Below are 11912 nucleotides of genomic sequence, written 5' to 3' on the forward strand. Positions count from 1 at the left end.
GATGGGTATAGAGGGATATGGGGCAAATGCGGGCAACTGGGACTAGCTTCGGGGTTAAAAAAGGGGGCGGCATGGACAAATTGGGCCGAAGGATCTGTTTCCATGCTGTAAACCTCTGACTCAAAACGATTCTTTTCACTGTATCCTAATACATGTGCCAATAATAAATCAAATCCTTTTCCTTCTCCCCGATGTACTCTATGAACAGTATGCTTTGTTATCATAGAGCGTAGATTCCCACAGTTGCAGAAGGAGGCGGCCATTCGGCCCATCGAGTCTGCACCAACCACAATTCCACCCAGGCCCTATTCCCATAACTCCATGCATTTACCCTAGCGAGTGGAGGCTTCAGAGAGAGTGCAGAGGAGGTTTACCAGCATGTTGCCTGGTATGGAAGGGCTTAGTTATGAGGAGAGATTGGGTAAACTGGGGTTGTTCTCACTGGAAAGACGGAGGATGACGGGTGACCTAATAGAGGTGTATAAAATTATGAAAGGCATAGATAGGGTGAACGGTGGGAAGCTTTTCCCCAGGTCGGTGGTGACGTTCACGAGGGGTCATAGGTTCAAGGTGAGGGGGCGGGGGGAGGTTTAACACGGATATCAGAAGGACGTATTTTACACAGAGGGTGGTGGGGGCCTGGAATGCGCTGCCGGGCAAGGTGGTGGAGGCGGACACACTGGGAACGTTTAAGACTTATCTAGATAGCCACATGAACGGAGTGGGAATGGAGGGATACAAAAGAATGGTCTAGTTGGGACCAGGGAGCGGCGCGGGCTTGGAGGGCCGAAGGGCCTGTCCCTGTGCTGTATTGTTCTTTGTGTTTGTTCTAGTCCCCCTTACACTAATGGTTAATTTAGCACAGCCAATCAACCTAACCCGCACGTCTTTTACACTAAGGGTCAATTTAGCGCGGCCAATCCACCTTAACAATCCCACCCAGGCCCTACTCCCATATCCCTACATATTTACCCACTAATCCACGCATCTCAGGACACTAAAGGCAATTTTAGCATGGCCAATCAACCTAACCCGCACATCTTTGGACTGTGGGAGGAAACCGGAGGAAACCCACGCAGACACGAGGAGAATGTGAAAATTCCACACACAGAGAGTGACCCGAGCTGGGAATTGAACCCGGGTCCCTGGTGCTGTGAAGCAGCAGTGCTAACCACTGTGCCACCCTTTGTCTGTATAGCGCGCAGGAAACAATACTTTTTACTGTAACCCATCAAATGTGACAACAATAAATCAAATCAGATCAGCCAGTTACAAGGTTCGGAATTAAAACCCGACTCCAAGTCGATAAAGTGGTTAGGATGGGAGGGCAGGTTGTCCGAGGCACGGTGTTGTGGGGAGGGCGGGGAGGGGTTCTCACGATGGTGGCGGGGGGGGGGTCTCACCTCTGCCCCAACGCAGCCAGACGCTGAAATTTCTCTTGGCGTCATCCTCCAGCAGCTGGATGATGTAGTACTTGTTGTTGTTGAACTGCAGGTTCGTCTGCGGAAGGAGGTTGAGTGAACAGAATGATCGATCTGGCATTGCCCCGACACCCCCCCACCTTCCCACGGCACCCTGCTCCCCGCTGACTCACGGTCAGCTCCCAGTCTCGTCATCAACTCAAATTCTCACCCAGCTCTTCCAAAAGCTCTCCGTCGCCTCGCCCCCCCCCCCCCCCCCCCCGCCCACCCCATCTCCTCCAGCCCTCAGGACCCTCCCAAGGTCTCCGCGCCCCTCCAGTTCCCGGCCTCTGGAACATTCACCCCCACTGCCTCACAAGCCCTCCCCCCAGATTTAAACCCTCTGCCATGGGCGGCCCTTCCATCAGCGCCTCACTCACATCCACCCCTGCAACACCACGATGGCGCAGTGGTTAGCACCGCTGCTTCACAGCCCCAGGGACCTGCGTTCGATTCCCGGCTCGGGTCACTGTCTGTGCGGAGTCTGCACATTCTCCTCGTGTCTGCGTGGGTTTCCTCCGGGTGCTCCGGTTTCCTCCCACAGTCTGAAAGACGTGCTGGTTAGGGTGGATTGGGCCGTGCTAAATTCTCCCTCAGTGTAACCCGAACAGGCGCCGGAGTGTGGCGACTAGGGGATTTTCACAGTAACTTCATTGCAGTGTTAATGTAAGCCGACTTGTGACACTAACGAATAAATAAATAAAACAAAACAAACTCCGGAGCTCCCCCCTCACTTGATGCCAAAACGTTGTGAGATTCCAAGAAGCCATGATGTGGAGATGCCGGCGTTAGGGTGGGCACAGTGAGAAGACTCACAACACCAGGTTAAAGTCCAACAGGTCTCACCCGATGAAGGAGCAGCGCTCTGAAAGCTCGTGATCCCAAGTAAATCTGTTAAGACTTTAACGTGGTGTTGTGAGACTTCTTGCTGATTTCAAGAAGAAATTAGAAATCATAGAAATCATAGAAACCCTACAGTGCAGAAGGAGGCCATTCGGCCCATCGAGTCTGCACCGACCACAATCCCACCCAGGCCCTACCCCCATATCACTACATATTTACCCACTAATCCCTCTAACCTACACATCCCAGGACACTAAGGGGCAATTTTTAGCATGGCCAATCAACCTAACCCGCACATCTTTGGACTGTGGGAGGAAACCGGAGCACCCGGAGGAAACCCACGCAGACACGAGGAGAATGTGCAAACTCCACACAGACAGTGACCCGAGCCGGGAATCGAACCCGGGACCCTGGAGCTGTGAAGCAGCAGTGCTAACCACTGTGCTACCGTGCCGCCCGTTTTAGATATAGCTCTTGGGGCTGAAGGGATCGAGGGATACGGGGGAAGGGATACGGGCTGAAGGGATCGAGGGATACGGGGGAAATCGGGATATTGAATTCGATGATCGGCCACGATTAAAATGAGTGGCGGAGCAGGCTCGAAGGGCCGCATGGCCTACTCGTATAATTCAACAGTGCAGAAGGAGGCCACTTGGCCCATCGAGTCTGCACCGACCAGAATCCTATCCAGGCCCTATCCCTGTAAACCCCATGAGTTTATCCTAGCTAGTACCCCTGACACTGAGGGGAAATTCTGCACGGCCAATGCACCCTAACCAGCACGTCTTTCAGACTGTGGGAGGAAACCGGAGCACCCGGAGGAAACCCACGCAGACACGAGGAGAATGTGCAAACTCCACACAGACAGTGACCCGAGCCGGGGAATTGAACCTGGGTCCCTGGTGTTGTGAGGCAGCAGTGCTGACCACCGTGCCGCCACTCCTGCTTCCATTTTCCACAGGCGGAATTTTCCCATCATGCCCACCATGGGAATCGCAGCGGGCGAGACAACACGGACCGTGCAAAGGTCTTTTGAACTCGGGTGGGATTTCCCCACCCTGTTTCTGCACGTTTCTCCACTTGTTCTCTCTCCCCACCTTCTCTTCAGAGGCAGTGGCATAGTAGTAGTGTCGTCACTGGACTAGTAATCCAGTGGCCCAGGAGTAATTCTTTTGGGGTCACGGGTTCGAATCCCACCACAGCGGATGGTGAAGTTTGAATTCAGTCATAAAAAATCTGGAATGAAGAGTCTAACGACGACCGTGAAACCACCGCCCGATTGTCGTAAAAAACCCATCTGGTTCACTAATGGAGCCCTTCAGAGGAAGGGGAAAATCTGCCAGCCTCATCAGGTCTGGCCTCCATGTGACTCCAGGCGTCTCTCTCTCTCAATTAGGGATGGGTGTTGTGAAGCTAGTGTTTGTAAAATTATTTTAAAAATTGTGAAATGCTAAGAGTTGTAAAATTGCATGGTCTGTTAAAAAGGCAGTTTTTTTTTCTGTCGAGTTTTAAAAAGGAAAATTGCAGAGGCATATAGAGAACACAGACTGAAACATCATGTCGAGGGGCTAGGCAGTATGTTGGCAGGACATGGGTGTCCACGTGCATAGATCCCTGAAAGTTGGCACCCAGGTTGATAGGGTTGTTAAGAAGGCGTACGGTGTGTTAGCTTTTATTGGTAGAGGGATTGAGTTTCGGAGCCAGGAGGTCATGCTGCAACTGTACAAAACTCTGGTGCGGCCGCATTTGGAGTATTGCGTACAGTTCTGGTCGCCGTATTATAGGAAAGATGTGGAAGCATTGGAAAGGGTGCAGAGGAGATTTACCAGGATGTTGCCTGGTATGGTGAGAAAATCGTATGAGGAAAGGCTGAGGGGCTTGAGGTTGTTTTCGTTAGAGAGAAGAAGGTTAAGAGGTGACTTAATAGAGGCATACAAGATGATCAGAGGATTAGATAGGGTGGATAGTGAGAGCCTTTTTCCTCGGATGGTGATGGCTAACACGAGGGGACATAGCTTTAAATTGAGGGGTGAGAGATATAGGACAGATGTCAGAGGTAGGTTCTTTACTCAGAGAGTAGTAAGGGCGTGGAATGCCCTGCCTGCAGCAGTAGTGGACTCGTCAACATTAAGAGCATTTAAAGGGTTATTGGATAAACATATGGATGATATTGGAATAGTGTAGATTAGAGGGGCTTTAGATTGGTTTCACTGGTCGGCGCAACATCGAGGGCCGAAGGGCCTGTACTGCGCTGGAATGTTCCATGTTCTATAACAGGCTGTTGTTGTTTTGGTAACCTGTAAACCAATCCTATTGTGGGGATGTTGCTATGTCATCAGGGGGGTATAAGAAATGGAGGGGGGGGGGGGGCACGTGGCAAACTGCAGGAGAAGAGCATGTGCCATCTGCTGAGTGACAGCTTAGTTCAGCTCTGAGAGGGAGAAAGTCGCTGGCTCTCACAGCTGCAGTTATGTCTTAAAAGAAAGCCTCATCTCAACAGTGAAGACAGAAGAAATCAGCAAAGAAGACAGAAGATTCTGGAAGGCGATAAACCTGGTTGTAATTTAGAGTGACTAAAGTTTCTTTTTTTTTGCTAATAAGTGGGAACTGTATTTATCTAAACAGCATTTCATTAGAGGAGTGTTTTATTGGGTTAATAGTTTAGTGAACCTGTTTACTTTTAGTTAGATAAATAAAGCGTTACTTGTTGATTTCAAAGAGTGTCTCTCAGGTAGTTATTTTGATTTAACCACTAAAAGCTGTTGAAGTTCAGATAATCCCCCTTCTCACACACACTTTAACAGATTATGAGGTGAGGTATTCCTCTTTGACTGAATCATAGAAACCCTACAGTGCAGAAAGAGGCCATTCGGCCCATCGAGTCTGCACCGACCACAATCCCACCCAGGCCCTACCCCCATATCCCAACATATTTACTCGCTAATCCCTCTAACCTACGCATCTCAGGACACTAAGGGGCAATTTTAGCATGGCCAATCAACCTAACCCGCACATCTTTGGACTGTGGGAGGAAACCGGAGCACCCGGAGGAAACCCACGCAGACACGAGGAGAATGTGCAAACTCCACACAGACAGTGACCCGAGCCGGGAATCGAACCCGGGACCCTGGAGCTGTGAAGCAGCAGTGCTAACCACTGTGCTACCGTGCCGCCCCGACTGGTTAGGTGTTAGTTCTCAGAGAGGAGATCAACCTCCCCCTTTATAACAATGGGCAATAAATGTTCTCCCAGCCAGCGATGCCCACAGCCCATGAACATATTTAAAACAAAGTGGCCCTCCCTCAAAACTAGCAAACGAAGAACTTGGGGGGCTGGAGTAGGCCATTCAGTCCCTTGAGCCTGCTACCCCATTTGATATGATGGTGATTGACTTGACTGTGGGCCTCAACTCCACTTCCTTACCTGTTCCCCCTCCCCCCTCATAACCCTCTCCCCCCTTGTCGATGGGGAATCTCTCTAACTCAGGCCTTGAATCTATTCAGTGTCCTGCAGCCTCCACTGCTCCTCTGGGGGAGAGAATCCCACAGACTGTCCCCCCCTCTCTGAGAGAAGGAATTCCCTCATCTCCCTCATAAAATGGTGGACCTCTGATCCTTCAACTGTCCTCACGTCTCTCCCACCAGTGGACCATTCGTCCCGGTATCTACACCCTGTTGCGTCCCTCAGGATGCGAGAATCATGGAATCCGACAGTGCAGAAGGAGACCATTCAGCCCATCGACTCTGGACCAACTACAATCCCCTATTCCCATAACCTCACATATTTGCCCTGCTCATCCCCCTGACACGAAGGGATAATTTAGCACGGCCAATCCGTCTAGCCAGCACGTCCTTGGGATTGTGGGAGGAAACCGGAGCACCTGGAGGAAACCCACGCAGACACGGGGAGGATGTGCAAACTCCGCACGGACACTTACAGGCTTTCAAACAGGGGCGGCACGGTGGCACAGTGGTTAGCACTGCTGCCTCACAGCGCCAGGGACCCGGGTTCAATTCCTGGCTCGGCGGAGTTTGCACGTTCTCCCCGTGTGTGTGTGTCGGGGGGGGGGGGGGGGGTTTTCCTCCGGGTGCTCCGGTTTCCACCCACAGCCCAAAGATGTGCAGGTTAGGAGGATTGAACATAAGAAATAGGAGCAGGAGTAGGCCATCTAGCCCCTCGAGCCTGCCCCGCCATTCAATAAGATCATGACTGATCTGAAGTGGATCAGTTCCACTTACCCGCCTGATCCCTATCACCCCTAATTCCCTTACCGATCAGGAATCCATCTATCCGTGATTTAAACATATTCAACGAGGTAGCCTCCACCACTTCAGTGGGCAGAGAATTCCAGAGATTCACCACCCTCTGAGAGAAGAAGTTCCTCCTCAACTCTGTCATAGAAATCATAGAATCATAGAAACCCTACAGTGCAGAAAGAGGCCATTCGGCCCATCGAGTCTGCACCGAACACAATCCCTCCCAGGCCCTATCCCCACATATTTACCCACTAATCTACACATCCCGGGACACTAAGGGGCAATTTAGCATGGCCAATTAACCTAACCCGCACATCTTTGGACTGTGGGAGGAAACCGGAGCACCCGGAGGAAACCCACGCAGACACAGGAAGAATGTGCAAACTCCACACAGACAGTGACCCGAGCCGGGAATCGAACCCAGGTCCCTGGAGCTGTGAAGCAGCAGTGCTAACCACTGTGCTACAGTACCGCCCTGTCCTAAACTGACTCCTCTTTATTTTGAGGCTGTGCCCTCTAGTTCTAGTTTCCTTTCTAAGTGGAAAGAATCTCTCCATCTCTACCCTATCCAGCCCCTTCATTATCTTATAGGTCTCTATAAGATTCCCCCTTGCAATTTAGATTGGATTGGCCAGGTTAAATTGCCCCTTAGTGTCAGGGGGATTTGCTAGGGTAAATGCGTGGGGTTATGGGGATAGGGCCTGGGTGGGATTGTGGTCAATACAGACTTGATGGGCCAAATGGTCTCCTTCTATGATGCTTTGGAGGAAAAAAACATATATCGCCAACCTATTAACAAGAGAGAGAAAGGAAGAAAAAAGACACGGGCTTTCACAAGGCCTCAGAACATGCCCTCGAGCTCTGGACATTCGAACAGCGGTCAGTGTCATAGAAACATAGAAAAACTACAGCACAAAACAGGCCCTTCGGCCCCACAAGTTGTGCTGAACATATCCCTACCTTTTAGGCCTACCTATAACCCTCCATCCTATTAAGCTCCATGTACTCATCCAGGAGTCTCTTAAAAGACCCTATTGAGTTTGCCTCCACCACCACTGACGGCAGCCGATTCCACTCGCCCACCACCCTCTGTGTGAAAAACTTACCCCTAACATCTCCCCTGTACCTACCCCCCAGCACCCTAAACCTGTGTCCTCTCGTAGCAGACATTTCCACCCTGGGAAAAAGCCTCTGAGAGTCCACCCGATCTATGCCTCTCAACATCTTATACACCTCTATCAGGTCAACTCTCATCCTTCGTCTCTCCAAGGAGAAAAGGCCGAGCTCCCTCAGCCTATCCTCATAAGGCGCGCCACTCAATCCAGGCAACATCCTTGTAAATCTCCTCTGCACCCTTTCAATCTTTTCCACATCCTTCCTATAGTGAGGTGACCAGAACTGAGCACAGTACTCCAAGTGGGGTCTGACGAGGGTCTTATATAGCTGCATCATTATCCCCGGACTCCTAAACTCAATCCCTCGATTGATAAAGGCCAGCACACCATACGCCTTCTTAACCACCGGTGAGGATGCGTAGCAAGATCCCACAACGGAAGAAAGGACAGGTATCTTCAACCAAGGGATAATGGTTTTCCGGGGGGGGTTGGGGTGGGGGCGAGAGAAGGAGCAGGGCAACATCTGTTCTTTATTCAACAGTAGCTGTGGGGTGGGTAGGGGGGCAGCGAGAGCGCGGATGGGGCTTCCAGTTTTCAAGTCGCACCCAAGAGGGGTACCTCCTGACAGCGTGTCCCCTCCCCCCGCCCCAGTAATGACACTGGGATCGTTGGCACTAGTTTTTAAAGTTTATTTAACAGTCACAAGTCAGGCTTACATTAACACTGCAATGAAGTTACTGTGAAATTCCCCCAGTCGCCACACTCCGGCGCCTGTTCGGGCCAATGCACCCTAACCCGCACGTCTTTCAGACTGTGGGAGGAAACCGGAGCACCCGGAGGAAACCCACGCAGACACGGGGGAGAACGTGCAAACTCCACACAGACAAGTGACCCGAGCCGGGAATCCAACCCGGGTCCCTGGGCGCTGTGAGGCAGCAGTGCCAACCACCGTGCCGCCCAGATCATACTGCGGGGCACTGTGACATGCCCGTGGCCCCCAGATAGGGGGCCCATGTCTCCAGGGCGGGGACTGGAATTCACGACTGTGTCTCTGAGGATGTGGGGAGGGGGGGGGAGGGGGGAAGCAGACCAACAGAGTCGCCAGTCTAGCTGTGAGCATCGCCACGGGGCAAGAGCTCCACTGAGGCTCTGCAACGCTTGCCACTATGCTGCACCTACCTGGTTTAAGAGTGTGTCGTACACGTCGTCCCCCTCACAGTACACGTGCGCCTGCAAAGGGAGGTGAAAGAGCGGTTACAGGGTTTACAGATACAGCTCAGCCTTCAACGCCATTATTCCTACGAATCTCATCCCCAAACTCCGTGGCCGGGGGCCTCGGCTCCTCCCCCTGCGACTGGATCCTGAACTTCCGAACTCACAGACCACGATCAGTAAGGATAGGCAACAACACCTCCGCCATGATCATCCTCAACACAAGGCTGTGTTCTCAGCCCCCTACTATACGCCTTGTCCACCTACGACTGTGCGGCCAAATTCCCCTCCAACTCCATTTTCAAGTTTGCTGATGACAGGGTCGGCACGGTAGCACAGTGGTTAGCACTGCTGCTTCACAGCTCAAGGGACCTGGGTTCGATTCCCGGCTCGGGTCACTGTCTGTGTGGAGTTTGCACATTCTCCCCGTGTCTGCGTGGGTTTCCTCCGGGTGCTCCGGTTTCCTCCCACAGTCCAAAGATGTGCGGGTTAGGTTGATTGGTCTTGCTAAAAATTGCCCCTTACGGTCCTGAGATGTGTAGGTTTGAGGGATTAGCGGGTAAATGTGTAGGGATATGGGGGTAGGGTCTGGGTGGGATTGTGGTCGGTGCAGACTCGATGGGCCAAATGGCCTCCTTCTGCACTGTAGGGCTTCTATGCTTCTATGACACCACTGTAGTGGGTCGGATCTCAAACAATGACGAGACAGAGTACAGGAATGAGATAGAGAATCTGGTGAACTGGTGCGGCAACAATAATCTCTCCCTCAATGTCAACAAAATGAAGGAGATTGTCATCGACTTCAGGAAGCGTAGAGGAGAACATGCCCCTGTCGACATCAACGGGGACGAAGTAGAAAGGGTCGAGAGCTTCAGGTTCTTAGGTGTCCAGATCACCAACAACCTGTCCTGGTCCCCCCCACGCCGACACTATAGTTAAGAAAGGGGCGGCACGATAGCACAGTGGTTAGCACTGCTGCTTCACAGCTCCAGCGACCTGGGTTCGATTCCCGGCTTGGGTCACTGTCTGTGTGGAGTTTGCACATTCTCCCCGTGTCTGCGTGGGTTTCCTCCGGGTGCTCCGGTTTCCTCCCACAGTCCAAAGATGTGCGGGTTAGGTTGATTGGCCATGCTAAAAATTGCCCCTTAGTGTCCTGGGATGTGCAGGTTAGAGGGATTAGTGGGTAAATATGTAGGGATATGGGGGTAGGGCCTGGGTGGGATTGTGGTCGGTGCAGACTCGATGGGCCGAATGGCCTCTTTCTGTGCTGTAGGATTTCTAAGATTTCTTTCTTTCTAAGATTCTTCTGTCAGGAAAAAGTTACAAAAGTCTGAGGTCACGTACCAACCGACTATGTGGGGGTGGGGCCTGGGTGGGATTGTGGTCGGTGCAGGCTCGATGGGCCGAATGGCCTCCTTCTGCACTGCAGGGATTCTATGAGCTTCTTCCCTGCTGCCATCAGACTTTCGAATGGACCTACCTCACATTAAGCTGATCTTTCTCTACCCCCTAGCTATGACTGTAACACTACATTCTGCACCCTCTCCTTTCCTTCTGTAAGTACGGTAAAGTTTAAAAGGTTATTTATTCATGTCACAAGTCGGCTTACATTAACACTGCAATGAAGTTATTGCAAAAATCCCCGAGTGGCCACACTCCGGTACCTGTTCGGGTTGCACTGAGGGAGAATTTAGCACAGCCCAATGCACCCGAACCAGCACGTCTTTCAGACTGTGGGAAACCCACGCAGTCACGGGGAGAACGTGCAGACTCCACACAGACAGTGAGCCAAGCCAGGAATCGAGCCCGGGTCCCTGACATTGAGAGGCGGCAGTGCCAACCACCGAGCATGTTTGTCTGTACAGTGTACAAGAAACAATACTTCCCACTGTACCCCAATGTGTGAGACGTGAATAAATCAAATCAAATGATGCCCCGAGCTGGAGCAGCGGGAGTGGGCATCGAGTGAGCCCAGAAATGACTGAAGGGAGTTTTGCCAGGTTCTCCCGCGCCCTCCCGTCGTTTCAATCCCACCGGCAGCAGCGCAGTCCCGGGAGTACCTTGCCCAGCTTCGCCTGACACTCCGAATCCACAGCCGCCTTCCCTTTGACGATCACCGTCTTCACCGTTTCTGGGGGGGGGGCGAGACGGAGGGGAGAGGTGAGTGAGGGAAACACTGACCGCAGGGTCGAAGTCCACCTAGGGCCCCGTCACAAAAAGGGGGGGCGCCGTTCGGCCGCGCACACAGCTTCTGCCGGCTCTCTGCAACGCAATCCAATCGGTCTCGCGTTGTTTCCTCCCCTCCCTCCTCCTCCTCCTCCAGGCCCCCCCCTGTTGCCCGACCTTCCCCCTTCGCTTTGCGCGAATCGCTGGCGGGCGCTGAGCGTTTTATTTCCGGCCCCCTGAATAGACGCAGACCGAAACCGCGCTGGTTTGGGGTCGGGAGGCGCGTGTTTGTAACGCGCACCTCTGCAAATAAGTGCTCAGGGGAAACAATTGCGCGCACACTGATTGGCTCCAACTCTACCTCCCACCGCCTGGCCTTCTGGTTAGCGCTGCTGCCTCACAGAGGACATTACAGCACAGGAACAGGCCCTTCGGCCCTCCAAGCCCGCGCCGCTCAGGTGCCCAACTAGACCATTCTTTTGTATCCCTCTATTCCCCAGTCTGTTCATGTGACTATCTAGATAAGTCTTAAACAATCCCAGCGTGTCCACCTCAACCACCTTGCTTGGCAGTGCATTCCAGGCCCCCACCACCCTCTGTGTAAAATACGTCCCCCTGACATCTGTGTTGAACCTTGCCCCCTCACCTTGAACCCGTGACCCCTTGTGTTCGTCACCTCCGACCTGGGAAAAAGCTTCCCACCGTTCACCCTATCTATGCCCCTCATAATTTTGTACACCTCGATTAGGTCGCCCCTCATCCTCCGTCTTTCCAGCGGGGGAACAACCCCAGTTTACCCAATCCCTCCTCATAGCCAAGACCCTCCCATCCCAGGGGCCCCAGGTTCAATTCCTGCCTTG

General features: G+C 52.5%; 1 protein-coding gene across 1 annotated transcript in view; it reads right to left on the bottom strand.

Moving 5' to 3' along the window:
• LOC144490333 (poly [ADP-ribose] polymerase 2-like) overlaps positions 1-11017 on the bottom strand; it is a gene marked incomplete at both ends in the record, with an annotated part of 34669 nt that extends 23652 nt beyond the window's left edge. Inside the window, 3 exons of the mRNA XM_078208104.1 lie at positions 1404-1500; positions 8854-8904; positions 10947-11017. Coding sequence (XP_078064230.1) covers positions 1404-1500; positions 8854-8904; positions 10947-11017 — 219 coding nt within the window. The remainder of the gene's footprint in view (positions 1-1403; positions 1501-8853; positions 8905-10946) is intronic.
• Between the last annotated feature and the right edge of the window lie 895 nt (positions 11018-11912).

This window comes from Mustelus asterias, unplaced genomic scaffold, assembly GCF_964213995.1.
Source record: "Mustelus asterias unplaced genomic scaffold, sMusAst1.hap1.1 HAP1_SCAFFOLD_3178, whole genome shotgun sequence".
In the NCBI taxonomy this organism is placed as follows: Eukaryota; Metazoa; Chordata; class Chondrichthyes; order Carcharhiniformes; family Triakidae; genus Mustelus; species Mustelus asterias.